This window comes from Rhyacophila brunnea, unplaced genomic scaffold (assembly GCF_057557595.1).
Source record: "Rhyacophila brunnea isolate RB1 unplaced genomic scaffold, BYU_Rbru_1.0 scaffold_2, whole genome shotgun sequence".
Taxonomy (NCBI): Eukaryota; Metazoa; Arthropoda; class Insecta; order Trichoptera; family Rhyacophilidae; genus Rhyacophila; species Rhyacophila brunnea.
The window spans coordinates 23002647-23020139 of NW_028232859.1; the positions used below are offsets into that span (position 1 = coordinate 23002647).

The window sequence follows — 17493 nt, forward strand, 5'->3', positions numbered from 1 at the left end:
TTCAACATCTTTGAAATCCCCGATATAATCAATATAAATGTACAGTACATAGACTAGACTTTGTACTTCCGGGATTGCGCTCAATTTCTCGAATCTCGTTATTTCGAGATTAGTTTTCACACTATTATTTCATTTACTTTTCTTCTTTCTTTTTTCTTCATAACTGGAATAATAATATGGGAATATGCCGATTATGAGATCGGAGGAATCTCATTGTTATTACGGTGAAGATTCATTTTTTTTTAGTTAGAGTTGGAAGAGAGTCCTTATTTTAGGTCGATTAACTCACTTTTTCCAAAACGTCCGCTCTAAAAAGACTCATCCCCATAAATAATATCATCGCACAGGGAATAATCATATCATGTACATTATTTTTGCAACAAAAAAAATTAATTCATTCTACACAATTACATTAATATTATGAGCGAATCATCTGGAAAAAAAATGACACTCACTTTATTGTCGGGTCTGCCGAGTGGCATAATCTGTTCTAACGCCATTACAATAAAGGTCATATTGCTATAAATTCCCGATGCGTGATATCGCATAAATGGAAATTGCGTGACGTCTACCTATACATGCGAATGCGCGAATTTACTTGCTAGCTACTGTATTGAGTGCGTCGTCCATTAATAATGTCATTGATTCTACATAATCCCGAGATTTAAAAACGTACAATATAATAAACTTCTCCGTAATCAATAATCATTCTACACCATTGATGGTCTATAAATTTTCCGGCCATTGTACCTAATAGTAATTTAAAATAACGCAATCGTCTTATGTGCCCTTGGTCGTAAAATAGCGATCGCAATTTTCCCGCTTGACGACAGTATTCTCATACAAAATTGTCAAACACAAAATGGTGTACATAAATAACATTCATGTCGATTCATTATTTTCTGTGTTATATTTTATTATGAATCAGCTGTCTGTCCTACTTGTCGTTGCCATGCGATCGTTCCTCTTAAAAGTGTTTTTTTTTTTTTTATTATTATGTGCCAAGATCATTTTCAAATCACAGTTAAATGTCGTCAGGAAAAATTCGCACATCAAATACAACTACAATTTGGCATTTAATAATAATAAGTGTGTGCCAGCATCATGGATTATAATTTGATTTAAAAAAAAAATCCCCTTCATATTAAATTTATAAGTATGACATCCTCAATTCACTGCAGTCCGTTATTCATACTTCATAGGATTTTACTTTTCGTGCTTTACGTACATTATTATCGAATTCCATTGATTCTACTGGAAGGTCTATTTCTCAATCGATAAATACTTAGGTATGTCAAATCTCGAGACTATAGGATATAAATTGAGTTTTCACCCCAAGAATCCGTTAAAATAAATTATGATAATTATAATAAATCTAGTAGACAAGTGCTTCACAAATGTTATCATACAGTGGTACCCAAGGGGCACTAAATGACCATGGGGACACCCTAAAACCCGCTGAATAGACAAACTCATAAAATTCGGTGGACGAACGTGGCAGCGAAGAACTAGGGACCGAGAAGAGTGAAGGGAGCTATGAGGAGGCCTTAATCCGGCAGCGGATGATGATTATGAATTATAATAAAAATTTATGAGGTTGTCAACTTTTCTAGATACCTATTTCAATGGAACAATTTTAGTTTGAACAGGGATAGAGTATTGAGCTCAAACTAGTCTATGAAATTTCTAAGCTAAGACGTTTTATTTCCAGTGTCTTGCTTATCAGAAATCTTCCCTTGAATGACAATAATATGTAGCAGTATTAATGCTTCTCAATATTATATTATAATAGCTAGGTATTATATTTGTATTTTATTTTTTTATTTCCTAATTGCTATGTTTGATCGTTCTCGACAGGTGGATCTAGAATTGAATGGAGAGCCTCTCAGCATCCACATGAAACTCGGTGAATCCGGAGAAGCATTCTTTGTGGAGGAGATTCCTGAAGACCAACTGGAATGCTCCGCCCACTTGGCGACATCGCCAATTCCTGACAGCGGATTCTCTCTTTATCAAGAAAATGTTCTGCCGCCGAGGAGGAACTCTGCAGACTTCATGGATAAATTTCAAAATCAAGTGTCCGACTATACTCATAGGAGGTTTGATATTCTTGTACATTAGAATAATTCCACAAACCTGCTCTTTCATCCTCATTACCAATTTTTTAAACTACCTACATAATCTGTTGGCTCTCAAATAAACATCCTACAATATGCCAGTGGCGAAGGGTGGGGTAGGCTTTGGAGATCCGACATAAATGGTGTACACTAAACTTTGTCAGTCATACTGATTTGTTTTTATTGAACTAAGATTACAAGTTGCACTTAGTATCGGATAGTTTATCAAATTCAATTAAACTCTGCCTAAAGCAAACCATAATAGATAAAAAAATATTCTTTAGTCTATAAAATACCTAAAATCCTGTGTGATTTAATGGCATAATTTTTTTTTAAATGTGTCAAGTGGATTTAAAGATTTTTTTTTTCAGGTACACTGATGGCCAAGGAGCCCAAAAGACTGATTTTTCTGCTCAAAAACGGGAGTACCAAAAAAGAAAGGAGAATGCGTACGAGTATGCACCTTCCACCAATACCGCTAGTCAAGATCAAGACGCAATGTTTATCATGGACGACTTGGACGATCCATCCCAAGAGTGCAGCTACAACGATAAACCTTCCGGGACAGCCAAAATGTTCCATGCCGAAGAAGTCAACGATAAAGATAGTCGTGCCAAAGAAGCCGTTAGAAAAATTAGTATCAATAATGATTTTAAACCGATTTCTCTCGCAAAAGAGGAACCAAATCTACCACCCACCATAGAAATAAAACAGAACTCAGAGGAAACAGCGAATTCTCAAATTGAAGATGCTCAAAAATTGCAAAATAATGGCAATGGTAACAAGAAAAAGAAGAAGACAAAGAAGTCAGGATCAAAGAAGAAGAATTCTCAAAGGAAATCATCAGCATCTAGTTCCAATGGTTATTCCAGCCAGTCTGAGTTGGCGGGCGTGGATCCCAGCGAACTCGAAAAATCTATTGAGAGGACTATGGCAGGGGATATTTCAGCCATTCCTTCATATGTGGCAAGCAATCACAATCAGGACCTCCACTTCTTCAGTGATACTGACATTGTCACTTCCAAAATCAGGTAGGTCGTCTACCTATCTAAACCTATATTGTCTTCATATTTTAGCCTCATAATGTAATTTTGTGAATTATGATATTAGGTACTGATATTTTACTAGAACTAGAGACAAACTAATATTTTGATAATTATTTTATAGGGACCAGTGCCGGGACACTCCTGTACAATCTGATTCAGAGTTGGAAATAGCCCGAGGGTCTGGGGCAGGGTCTGACTCCAAAGGAGGAATTGGACAGTCTTGGCGATGGGGAGAGTTACCTTCTCCGCTTCCGGTACCTATTCCGAATGCTGGAATGAAACAACCGGCTGCCGCTGGATCTCTCAGCTCCGATGATGAGCCGATGAAGCCACAAACTAAAGGTTAGATCGTTTGCTATGAATATACTACAGTGGAACCCCAATCTACCGTTCTCGCATAAATCGTTTTCCCGCACGGATCGTTCATTTTTGAAAGTCCCATTTCCAAGTCCGCATTAACCGTTCCCCAATTTATCGTTTTCCTCGATCTATCATCTAATTATTGTGGTCCCGTCACAAATATTATCCCGATTGACCGTTTTTGTTGAAAATATTTCATTTCGCTTTCGTAGAATTGTTTATGATACATATGGACAGACTTTTCAGTCGCATCGCTTTGTTTGCACAGGTCGGTCGGCGCTCAGGCTTGCCTCACATATTGTATCACAAATTTTTATAAGTTGCAACTAAAATGCCCCCTATGAAGAAAACTAGAACTCTAGCTGAGAAACGGAAAATAATTGAAGACGTCGAAAAAAATACAGGAGAAAAACAAGTTTTTTTTTTTAAAAAAAAAATTATATACCTACTTATCCCGCATTTATCGTTTTTTTCGGGGTCCCTTGAAAACCGTAGAATCGGGGGTTTCACTGTATTACCGTAAATTATATATTTAATAATGAATATTATAAGAACGGAATTAAGTATTTAATTTATATTTTATAGATGAATTGCCAGTGACATCTGCAACTCAAGTTCAAGGCGGTTCATCCATGCTCAGTGGAATGTTCAGCTTCATGAAACCATCCCGAGGAAGTGCTCAGCCGGCCGCTACAACTGGTTCCGAAGGATTATATCTTGCAGAACTTGCGGACGGTGTTATAGATCCTGAAGTTGCCGCTTTATACTTTCCTTCTCACCCTCCGGGATCCCAGACATCCATGCCTCATAACAGTAAGTAATTTATACAGATAATCAATGTTTATGATCCCATTATTCCCTCTCTAGCTTTATAAAATACACCACCATCAATGTACATTACCATTTTGTGTGACTTTGGGCATGTTTTACAATAATTTGTCTATACCAAAGAATTCGGACTATAAATAGAAGGAGCCGAAGGAGGACTAAGGAGGAGGAGAAGGAGGACTATAAATAGAATTTCTGTTATGATATTTGAAATTATTTTACAAGCGCATGAAGCATGGTTAAGTTGGTAAACGCCACAAATATTAAAATTGCTCAGTTGCCATTTCAATTTTCTTACAAAGGCAATGTCGGATATTTTTTATGTTCATTGTCTCTACTTACTCGAGTGCAGTTATAAATGATTTTATGCAACTTTTCCACTAAAACTTATCTACTCATTGTGACGGAACGTGCAATGTGAGGTCACTTGTAACTAACTTAATCGGTGGACCAATTTGCCTTTTTTGATTCATTTTGGTTCCATCCCCATAAAAGAAGCGTTTTTCAACATCTTTGGTCAATCCAGATGTATATAATATTTGTAATGTAATTAATGTAAATGCTATTCTAAAATCGTCTGAACTGTTTTGTTTTTTCCAGTCACAGGATCTATGGCTGTGGACATTTCTGGCTCAATGGCAACTGAAGAGGATTATGAATCCGGTAATGGTCCATCTTTGCCGCAATCACCGTCTTCGGTCGAAGGACCTCTATGCAAAGGAATCGATTCGGATGAAGATGATGTCAAGATATTTTCCAAGTAAGAAAATAAAACTGTATTTTTTATATTTTTGTTGTCTTTTTTATACATGGAACTTCTCTGATTAATTTCCTACCACTACCTACCAAGATTTCTTAAAAATATTTTTTTTTTGTACAGAGGTTTTGTGGGATTATCACTATGTGGTCCATCTGTTCTGGAACAACCCACGACATCTTTGGTGGAAGCTTTCGAACGCGACGCTGTCAGGTTTGAAACGCTGTGCTTAGATCCGATGTTGGTACAAAATCCCAAGCTCGTCGTTCGTCTTGGGGACAAATTCATGCCGTGGTCTACCGCCGCACCCATCTTGCTGTCACTCGTTGTTTATCATCGCCCTCTTCCAAAGGTAACTGAAGCTATATATTTTGGTAACGATTAGAATGAAATAATCTGATAATGGTCTTTTAATAATTCATATATTTGTTTGCTCTTCGTAGGCTGTGCTCCAATCCATGACAAGTGGTGTGCGCGAAGGAAAGATGGAAGAAACACAGAATGCTGGAAATAAGACGGTCCAGCGCTCTTCTGGATTATTCTCATGGAATTGGCGGCGTTCAGCTGAAAAACAGGCTCCTGGAGAAACTAACACGTACTTATATTTATAATATTTCAAACTTTTATCACATAAAAGCAATTTTATTTAATGTTGTTTTTTGGTGGATTGACATTAAATTCAAAAAATAACAAACAGTATTTAACTGTCAAGTAATTTTTTTATTCATTTCCACTTACATTTTCTACATTTTATATAATTCCTTGATTGACAAATGTGATGATCACTTTAAGGAGTTAAGGCTGATTTACACGAGTCACTGCGGATGATCCTCTGCAGGGAATTGGATTCAGGCATTCACTTTTGAATAATGAATTGAAATGAAATTGAAAAATGTTTACATACCTATGTAAATATTATGACAGTACTCAGGGGCGCAGTGCGCATGCGTGGTGTGTGCGCATATGTGGAATCATCCGCAGTGATCAAAAAATGATCCAAAGTAGAACAAGTTCAACTTCATTCACTTTTGATTCCGGATGATCACTCTCGATGATTCGTTGATGAATGTGCGTTCACACGGGTCACTGCGGATGATTCCTCTGCGATGATCGTCAAAAGTGAACCATGGAAATGGGACTTTGACTGTCAATTCTTGATGAAAAGACATTGTTTTTATTAAAATAGCTATCGACGTTTAAAGTGAAGGATATTATCACTTTATCATATTTATGTATTGAGGTATTATAATTGTTACAATAAGTTAGCCGTCTAAACTGTCAAAAACTATCTATATCGCTCTAAAAGTTAACACAGTCAAGTGAGGGGCTGTTAAAACATAGCACTTTTTGACAGTTTAGATAGTTAACTTATTGTAACAATTAACCGCCTCAATAGATAAATATGATAAACTACCATCGATAGCCGCCTTGTGTATAGAATAGCTTCGCTGATTGTTATTAAATTCTATGGAATAAGTATTACAAAGTGTGCTTTATTTCAATTAATCTGATGTGATAATGTTATGATGAAACATAAGCAGTCATACTCAGTGGCTAATAATAATTATTAGACAATAATTGTCTATTACAGGTTACAGTTACACGTACTACACAATTAGATTTCTTCATATAAGTAGGTACATAATTTGACATTTCATAATTTTTCTAGTGATGCTTCAAAAATGAACACAAATGCATTATCGGATACGAGTGAAACAGTCACTGAGCAGCAAATCCTTTCCGCTGACAATCAAGACAAATCATGCATCAGCGACCCTTCTCAAGAAGCAATGAGCATAGACGGTATAAAATAATTTGTTTTATTTTTATCATTTGACTCATTTAGCCGGAGACATAAATAATTAATGATACATTATTTGCAAACAGATCTAAATATGATGAAAATGCTGGACCCGGAAACTCCTGAAGATGAATGCGTAGCTGTGAGCACGCAGACGTCGTTCCCGTCACTGAGTGGCGCAGCAGGAGGCGGCTACAGCGGATCTCAAAGCTCTGAGGAATCGGACGAAGGTGCTTCTCTGGAAAAAAGCGGAGTCCCCGTTCATCAGCCCCATCCGACCAAACATTCCACCGATAAATTCAGAAAAACTCTTCGCCTGTCTTCAGAGCAAATTGTACGTATACTGTTGATTTATTTCTGTTCATAAAAGCCCAAAATACTCCCATAGATTGATCGCAGGAAATCAATCGATAAGTACACATAGTATGCTCAAAATCAGGGAACTCAGAAATAATGGGAACTGAAATATATAACGGGTAAGGCGATAGCAGGTAACCGACTCGAGTAAGGAAGAATCCGGGTTACACTTACACAAGTGTCAAGAATACGTTTTACGTCGAATACTGAAAACTGCTCTCGGTTTATGCATTTACGCTCATTTAATGTTGGTGTATTACACACACTATTGCACGTGTATAATGCGTGTTTCATTTTCGTAGGACACTCACACATTCAAAACCCGGCATCAACATGCGGCGTATTGAATATAGCCTATCGGTATTCTATTTATTATCTGTTCTGTGCTCAAAATCTAACAAAAAATACGTAGATATTTTTATACGTTTAATTTCACACAATGGTAACTAACTATTCATAACATATAAAACTCATCAAAAGCATAATGATTAAATTAAGGGGAATTGATGGTTTATCGGCGAATAGAAATGTCAATATCATTCTAATTTGAAAATACAATACCAACCGACCAACCAATTACGTTTGAAACACGAACGTGGCTTTATAATAGGCTGGGATAAAATGAAGCGTAATTTTATTATATAACTTCCAAAATATACATTGATACTACATACATAATACTGTATCATTAAGCAAAAAGATGTCTTTGAATGATAATTTTTAATTTACAGGAAAGTCTGAACTTACGTGAAGGTATGAACGAAATGGAGTTCAGCGTGACGACAGCTTATCAGGGAACTTCTCGGTGCAAGTGTCACGTCTTTAGATGGCGATATGATGACAAAATCGTTATTTCTGACATTGATGGAACTATCACAAAGTAAGTGAATATTTATTAGATCTATTTTTAATGTGTCTCATTCTCATCCACTATGCGTATGTAGTCGGTGAAGTAACGAATTAGTAAGTGTTACAACCTGGGTTCAATTCCCAGCTGATTCGATTACTATATTTTTTTCAATTTACATTTATATTATCTTTATTAATTAGAACAAATTTATAAATAATCTTTCGACGGATATTTATTTATAAAAATATGTTTCTCGTAGGTCTGATGTACTGGGACATATTTTCCCAATGGTCGGTAAAGACTGGGCTCAAAGCGGTGTTGCCCAATTATTCACTAAAATCAAAAACAATGGTTACAAAATTCTCTATCTTTCGGCAAGAGCAATTGGTCAAGCAAAGGTAAGATAATTTATTTTGATACTTATAGTACCATTTCAAATATAGAATATTTTTACTTTTGACATTAAAGTTGTGATTATATTGAGATGCATTTCGCGTACTATCACACTGTCACGGCGACAAATTTAGTCTATGGTTTTGTCATTTTGCAGAATATTTTGAACAAACACGATCTCTGTAAATTCAATGATGGGGTAACCTAGTAACGAGTCTCTATAAATTCAATAGGGCTAAGGCCACATAGGTAGGTGCCTTGCTTGGTGGCTACGTGCTAGGTGACATCCTAGCGAACGGACGCACACTATACTATCGCAATGGCCACACTGCACGCTTCGCGCCTCGCTAGGTGATTATTAGTCACCTAGTGAGTCTCGGCGAACAAACGCGTTGGTTAATTTTATTGTGTCACCTAGTGATTTTGCAAGATGGAGGATGTTTCTTCAGTATGACAAACGTCAAACACCGTATATTTTCAGGTTATGAATAATGACGCATGGGCCGTAGTGTGCCCATGCACAAAAAAATTTGCGAAGCAGAAAGACAATATAATAAAAAATACTAAGAATAGATAAATGCTTTTCAAAATTGTTTCACCTTAGGTACCTTAATGTAACAAGTTGTTCCTCGGATGTTATAGAACATCTGAAATGCGTATCAACCTTTTGAAATGTCTCTTTTAATTTGCCCAACAATAAGTCAAATGTTTCCTGGTTCATCCTCAAATAACTAAAAAAAAATTTCATTGTATTTCTGAAATTCTTTGTAGAGAAGTTGAAACTCTCCAAGAGTACTTCGAAATGAATTGACAGTATGCACCCAACGGCAATGGCAGTAGTGTTTTTAGTAGACAAGCATAGCACCTAGGGAAGCACTAGCGAAGCACCTACCTATGTGGCCAAAGCCTGATATTTAAACAGAACCCAAACCGCAGACTATAGATAATAAACAACATTCTTATAGAAAATACATAGTGCCAACCGCTAAAAACAAAAAACACGCGATTTTGACATGATTCGAAAATGTGTAGGCATGTAGAAAATGATAAAAAAATGTTCATTGAGTTATGCAGGTGTCGATGCAGTGCAGTGCAACGTGAGGTGACCTCATTGTTGTTCTGGTGATTTCGGCAGGTTTTGCTAACTGACAATGTTCATTGAAAAGTTCAAAATGTGCTACGGGATGGCAGCATCAGTCTGATAACATTTTAAACACCAAGAAAAACGACTTATCACAGCAAAAAAAAACCGTAGCGGCAGCTTACTGTGACGTCACGTGATAGTACGCGACATGCACCATAATATATTTCGCGCTGAAACCTTTAATTCTAATGTAAAATATTTTTTGGAGGTGTGTTCATGGATTTTAAATCTTTAATAAATTAGTTATATAAGATTATGTTTTTGAAACCGTTGATGTATCTATCGATGTAGCATGTACAAAAATAAATTGTACTGGTTATTCTAGATGTCATTGTGCACATTTTTTTTCGAGCTAAGAAAATTTTAATAAAATGGCGCCATCATACTTTATCATACTTTATGTGTTTTCATACAAATTTGAGTTTTGTTTTAATTTCACACGGCTCACGATCTCGGCATCTGTGTCCATATTGGTATTAAGTATCCATATTTTGAAATAGCCTACTAATGCATTCAATTGATTAAATCCTCAGCTAACCCGTGAATATTTACGGTCGATCAAACAGGGCGATCTGTCCTTGCCTGATGGACCGCTTCTATTGAATCCCACTTCATTGCTGAGAGCTTTCCACAGAGAAGTCATCGTAAAGAAACCGGAAGAATTTAAAATCCAATGCATGTCAGATATAATGGCACTGTTCCCCGCGGGATGCAAACCATTCTACGCTGGCTATGGAAATAGAGTCAATGTAAGTGCTAGAACAAAAAATACATATTTGGAATGTTTTATTATAATATTGCAAGATGATAAGTTTTTATTATTATTTGCAAAAATAAACTTAATCCGATGCAATTTTTGACACCAATAAAACTTTTTTGTTAACTTGTCAGTGCGAGGGAAGCTTTATCAGCTTTATACCAATGTCACCTATCTACAAGATAATTGCGATGTCTGTTAAGTTTGAAAGATGACAACCATAAATGAATCCACCAGCATCACTGCCTCATATTTTTATTTGTCTTGTCTCCTAATTCCAGGATGTGTGCGCATATCAAACTGTCGGGATCCCGATCGTCCGCATCTTTACGATCAATTACAAAGGCGAGCTGAAACATGAACTGACGCAGACATTCCAATCATCGTAAGTATTTAACCGAACACTAAAAGTACATAATATTTTTTTTATGCAATGGATACAGGAATCGTGCTACATATCAACACTAACAATACAGCATGCTTATTAGAATTTAATAACAACTTTTAAAAATTTTGATTCGGTGTCAGGAGCATTATTAAAATATTTTATAGACTTTTATTATCTATGTAAATCTCTATGGGAAAAGTTACTGTCTCTTCAATAATTATTATTCATGTGCTATGTACCTACCTATTTATATATGAACACAATTCTAATACAGGAGGACCTCGACTTTCGCACATAATTGGTTGCTGAAAAGGTGTGCGAATATTGAATGTTCGAAAGTAGAGAGAAGTAGAAAAAAAATTAAATTGTGTGTATTTTAAAATATGTATTTACATAAACCTGTCTCGTCTACATTAAATATTTGGCTAGAGGAATATTCTCCATCTTCAATAATTTTGGATAATGAGGAAATAAATTCTTTTGCAGCATCTTTATCCGCATCAGCCGATTCTCCAGTGAATTTAATATAAACCAATTGAAAAATCGTGTTAGAATCTTCTTTTAATCTAGCCTTCCAATCTTTGTGCAAACTAAGAGCTTTCGCTTTAATAATTGAAATACTCAGAGGGACATCTTTTTGATGTTGGTCATCGATCCATGATGACATAGATTTTTCTATTTCATCCATAACTATGCCTGTCCTTTGGAAACAATCTTTAAAGATATATTTCCGCAATTTTGAACGTATTCCTTAATTTTATTTTTATTATTCAAAATTGAACATATCGTAGACCTGTTTGTATCATACGAACGTCCGATTGAAGCAAAAGATTCACCGCTATCAGAACGTCTAATAATTTCCATATTTTTCTCAATCGTATGAAGTTTATAAGTCCTTGATTTCTTTTTGTTCGTATCAACACTGCAGTTTTTCTGTTTCTCACTCTTGTTTATAAATCTTTAGGGTGAAATATTTCAAATGAATAAAATTAGCAAAACGCACAACACAACAAGCCTGCACGCACTGCTGCGCAAGACTAAGCCTATCCTAGCTAGCTCACAAGCAAAGTGATGGGTGCGAGCAGGATGCAAGTGATGCACTTGCTTGTGAGCGAGTGAGAGGGGGATATCTTTACCCCGCAGCGCGATGTTTTAAAAATACGATTTTTTTTAAATGTGCGAAATAGCGAATTGTGCGAAAGTCGAGGTCCGCCTGTATTCTTAGATTTCTTTTTTCATATACATTACATTGCATATCCCAAGCACCAAATATAATCACTATTGCTATGCAGTAGTCTAAATAATAATAATATGTATGTCGATAGACTGTATAGTTTTATGTAAATGAGAACGGAGATGACATATTAAAAAATAGATATATTCAGAGTAGCACCTCATAACTTTTACTTGTACAGCATACTCTCGATTACTCTGAAGTGGATAATATGATTCTTACATAGTTTCAACTTTCAAAATACTCCAACCACATCTGGCAGTCGATACGGACTGCTAAATGCGGTCGGATCTCGGGAGATCGTTGTTGCCATACAATCTAATTGGCGGTTGGTTGGCCACACTGGCCAGAAGAAAACCTGTGATCGCATTTTGTCGCCCATGTGGGCCGGTCAAAGGTGATCCCTGATCATCAAGAGTATGCTGCACCCACACATATTACTATCAATATATATTTAGTAAATAAGTAAAAACGTTATATAATTTTAATCCACCTAAGCTTTGAATATTGTGGTGTATTTTTTCTTTGTCAAAAAAACAGTAAATATTTATATTGGTACCAACCAGAATAATTTTATTATTCTGATATATTTTATCAGTCAATCACATTTAAGTACCTAGTCTTATTCTTTAGTATTATTTGCTTTTAAAATAATTTATTAATAATCCTAAAATAATAAGAAGTAAGTTGAAATTACTTTGAGAAAGTCGAGGACAACAGTTTCTTACTCAGATGGGCAGAGGCGATACGACAGCAAGTCGCAGTAAATGTCTCGGTGTTATTATAAAAAAAGATGTGATTGAAGGAATCCATTAGTAAACTACATCCTAGCTTCTCACTTGATAGTTTTTATTATTTTTTTGGTACATATTTATTCCAACATATTTTTTAACAAATGGTAGTTTATATACTTGAATGTATTATTTTTATGCATGCTTAAAACAGTAGTTTCCAAACAGGCAAAATCCATCATATAAAAAATTAAAACAAGAATAATCATTTAAAATAAAACAAAATAAGAATATATATGGGCATTAATTTAATTACTAGTTTAATTATTATTGTATTGAAAATCCTATATCTCCTGTGACACCTAACAGTCATGGAAGTCTGTTGAATTCTTTTTTCAATATTATTGACAGCTGGTTATTTCATTATGAATTGTTATTAAAGTTAATTAATGAATTACAGTGTTGGAAGATATTAATTATAAGAAAGGGTTATTTCTTATAAAATCATAACCCAACAAAATAAATACATATCTTTATTTTGGTTGGTCATTGTGTAATTGACATAAAATATAAATAATATCTAATGTTTGGATACTACTATAGTTTAGAATATTCCTACAAATAGTTTCATTTAGCCATAATATTATGAAAATAGCTTCCCTAAAATATTTTATAACTCACGTGAATATGATTCACTGCTATTTCTATCATCTTATAATAAATAACACATTGATACAAATATTTCTTCCTTTGCTGGAAATAATTTGATTGGCATTCTAGCATGTTTTAAATATTAAAACTATGTCAGGGTTTATCCGTTAAACCCTTTTTGTATGGTACTAGTATACTTTTTCTTTACTAATACTTTCCGCTTACAGCGATAGCGAGAAGACATTTTGAAGGCTCTTATATCGGAAGCGTACAGCTGTAATAATAATAAAATTATACCTTTTCCTGCCCAATCATTCAATTTCTACGATATCATGGCAAATTTGGAACTTTCTTGTAGGGTTTTACGACAGCGAGTCAAGTAGTGTGTATTATTTTTTTTATTTTTTCCAGCTACACTGGGCAGAGTGACATAGTGAATGAATTATTTCCACCGGTCGAATGTCCTGTTGCACATTGATAATAATAGAATCTAAATGTAAATTAAATTAATTAAATCACGGAGTAGTTTATAATGACTATTTTTTTACTTTATTTTTATAACTATTATTTTTACGTGAATGTGATATTTATGTGCAATATATATATAAGTACTGAATGCTGACAGCGCCTCAGGGATACTTGTCATGGTAAGCCCTGCTACTGAAAGCCAAAATCATTTCATCTGGTATTTGCGCCTTCTCACCGCTCAGCTCTGCCCGTGCATCAACATGCCAAATAAACAGCCTCCGTCATCTCTTTACGCTTACTAATGAAACTTAACTATGGTTCTCATATTATTTCATCACATGCACACGTGTAATTATCGCTAAGAACTATGCTTACTACGAAACCTGAATGGGAAAATGTTTTGTTTGAATGTCTATATTGTCAACGATTCTTTGATCATCGACAGCTATTCATATAATAAATTATTGTATATATTATTAAAACTGATGGTTAACAATACAACAGTACTTACTTTCAAGTGTGGTTATTTGGAATCTCTTTGTTGTTCAATTTGTCTATGAATAGCTGTGGTGTACATATATTGCTGGACATATTTGGCAAAACAAAATGTCCAACTGATTGTGTAATCCAACATACATAATATTATTATTGTCTGCTTTTCTGTTTATATTGCTTTTCTCATTTCATTAGTCATCTTGTTAATATTGGTGGTGTTTGTTTCGGTTAACATTTTATTGAAGATTTTCATGAATCCAAAATGTATTATTGAATTTTTACTTGAAAATAACTAATATGTCAATCTCCCTAGAAATTTTATTTAATTTTACAATAACAGCATGTTAAGACATTTTTCCACACTTTTTTTTATCAATTTAATTATATTCACCAACATTGAAAGTTGAACTCTAAACTAAATTCAGTTATCCAACTAGGTTGGATTATTGTGTATCATATTGTTTGATTAATTTCTGTTTATTTGCGCAGTCCATTAATTAATGACTTACAATGTGGATGAATGAAAATGAAACTAAAAAATAACCACAGCCAAACATCTTAAGTCGGTAGGTACATACTTTACGGCATATCATTGTCTTAGGTCCAGTTTATTTTTAGGTTTCAGTGTACCATATGTTAGATACTCCCCTAATGTTCGTATAACATAAAATTTGTCGATTTATATTTTTGAGATGCTAGTCGATTGGTACGTAGCAGGTCCGTTAGTGAGCTGCGTACACTGATATATCTACAGGATACATCATTCCATGAAGAGAAAAATGGGTACTTTTTCCAGTAAAGATGATAGATAAAAATCTGTCAGAATCATCGTTATTTCATTGTAGGTAGAATTCGGTTTTGAGTACATACATTGTACAATGTCAGTTGGCGAAGGGTGGAGGTAAGCTGTGGAGTTTCTACAAAAATAGTGAGTGCCATTAAATCATATAATATATCACTTTAGATATTTTATAGATAGAACATTATTATGGTTCGGTTGAGGCAAGTTTTAATTGAATTTTAAAAACTAACCAACACCATCTGCAATTTGTATTCTTAGTTCAATGAAAACAAATAAGTATGAAGCTGATAAAGCTCAGTGTGCACTATTTTTGTAGGATCTCCACAACCTACCTCTACGCTTCACCACTGCAATATAATACCTATAATGTGAACATGCGGTGTTAAAATACAAACACATTGGAGAGAAAAAAAACATTACGACATAACAAATTAATGCAGTTTAGAAATCGACTCTTACTACAATGCAGGTAGAGTTCATTTTTCTGTCACTTTCATCCGTGTCTAAAAGAATAACATTTGTATGAGACGATTTTCACAGACTAAAAAGTGGGCAGCTTGGTGTCATTTTATTTTGTCTTCATGTAATATGTCGATGGCTGAGCAAATATACCGATTTTAATCAGGCTATAAATTTACAAGTACACAATGTTTTACCGTGTCAGACCATCTTTGTCAAAATATTATAACACAATGAGAAATCCTTAAAACAAATAACTCCGGTCGTATTTTTACTGCGGAAAAAATTTGAATATTGACACCGATTAAACAAGTATATAAATTATATCCTAACCATTTTATTTTTATTTTACAGGTATTCAAATATGAGTTACATTGTCGATCACTTGTTCCCACCCGTGAGAGGCGAAGTCTGCGAAGATTTCTCGCAGTTTGTCTACTGGAGAGAACCGGTGGCCCACCTTCCAGAAATTGTACCTCCTGTTACTTCGCATACTCTGCCATCCATACCGGAAGGACCGGCTGATCATTAGAACCACTTGTTTATTAAATTTATCCACGAATCGAATTGAATATTCATTGACAGCTTCATTAAGGTGCTTCTTTTAGCCAATGATTAGCGGTGTCGCTGTGTATGCTTTTTTGATATATCGATGTTATTCTGCATTACTTAAGACTAATAATTATGATATAAAGGTTAGATTTAGTTACTGAGGGTATTTTACTACAAATTTGTGGGTTTGTGAAGAATTCTATAATGTGGCGAACACATTACGATCACGTCACATGCTTTTACGGTGCCAAATTTAGTCTACGGTTTCGTCATTCTGTAGAATATTTTAAATGATAACAATCTATAAATTCTATGATGGAATGCGCCAACTCTTAATTCATTAGTATTTTGATATTCTGTATGTTAAAATTATTTGCGATATTGCATCCATAGATAATATTTTGAACAGAAACCAACCAGCACACCATAGATAATAAACGTAAACACCAAACAGCTAATAATTTAATAGAAAATCCATAGAGAAAACAAATAAAGAAAAGAGCATGCATTTTAACGAGTCGAAAATGTGCAGACATGCATAGAATAATAAAAAAGTTCACTGATAGTTGTAGCGCGATACGCGTGAGGTGACCTCATTGTTGTTTTGGCCATTTCGGCAGATTTTGCTAACTGACTTTGTTTTCGGTTCAAAATGTGCTACGGTATGGGAGAATCAGTTGGTTAACATTTTAAATATCAAGAAAAACAACATCACACTATTTTCCCAATGCGCGAGCTTACTGTTCCAGCATGTGACGTGATCGTAATGTGTTCACCTTGTTAGTGTCGTTCCTTATACATGAAATGTAAGAATGAATGAATTACTTTAATTATTCGGTTATTTGCGCACTTTACAAAATCACCAGAAGTGCACGCTCACGCTGCCAATATTTCCATTTACATTTTCATGGTAGTAACCAAAAAAATATTGATGTAATATTTTGGTAAATAATATTGACTTTTAATAAAATATGCTAAATATTTGAATTGATTATGCCAGCAAACATCGTCCGCTGTTCGAATTTGGAGTTAAGTTGTCACAGTATAAAGAATTCTGAATGATATAGGTAATTTTAACATGTAACACCCTCACTAGCGGACAACTCATACTGGTAAATCAGTACCAAAACCCAAAAATGTGCGATAAAAAAAGTTTTACATTTTGTTTTCTGTTGAATATAAACGAGTCACAGTTTAATTAGAAACTCCTAGTGGGACAAATTGTAGATTATTGTTGTCGGAAAGTTGATGCATGAAAGAGCTGCATTTACTTTTATAGCATCCAATCAAATGTCGACCCAGG

The 17493-nt window shown here is 34.7% G+C and overlaps 1 protein-coding gene across 6 annotated transcripts in view; it reads left to right on the plus strand.

The window, feature by feature from the left end:
* Positions 1-17316, plus strand: part of Lpin (phosphatidate phosphatase LPIN) — a 90149-nt gene extending 72833 nt beyond the window's left edge. For 5 of the 6 annotated variants that reach the window (XM_085946446.1, XM_085946450.1, XM_085946447.1 and 2 more), the window contains 14 exons: positions 1858-2099; positions 2489-3148; positions 3285-3505; positions 4109-4336; positions 4952-5111; positions 5232-5460; positions 5552-5703; positions 6778-6911; positions 6996-7243; positions 7998-8146; positions 8376-8514; positions 10187-10402; positions 10692-10795; positions 15993-17316. In XM_085946446.1, the coding sequence (XP_085802572.1) occupies positions 1858-2099; positions 2489-3148; positions 3285-3505; positions 4109-4336; positions 4952-5111; positions 5232-5460; positions 5552-5703; positions 6778-6911; positions 6996-7243; positions 7998-8146; positions 8376-8514; positions 10187-10402; positions 10692-10795; positions 15993-16170 (3060 nt within the window). In that variant the 3' untranslated portion in view covers positions 16171-17316. Of the gene's footprint in view, positions 1-1857; positions 2100-2488; positions 3149-3284; positions 3506-4108; positions 4337-4951; positions 5112-5231; positions 5461-5551; positions 5704-6777; positions 6912-6995; positions 7244-7997; positions 8147-8375; positions 8515-10186; positions 10403-10691; positions 10796-13825; positions 14062-15992 lie in introns of those variants that run through there. The other variant, XM_085946451.1, reaches the window with a different exon arrangement.
* The last annotated feature ends 177 nt before the right edge of the window (positions 17317-17493 follow it).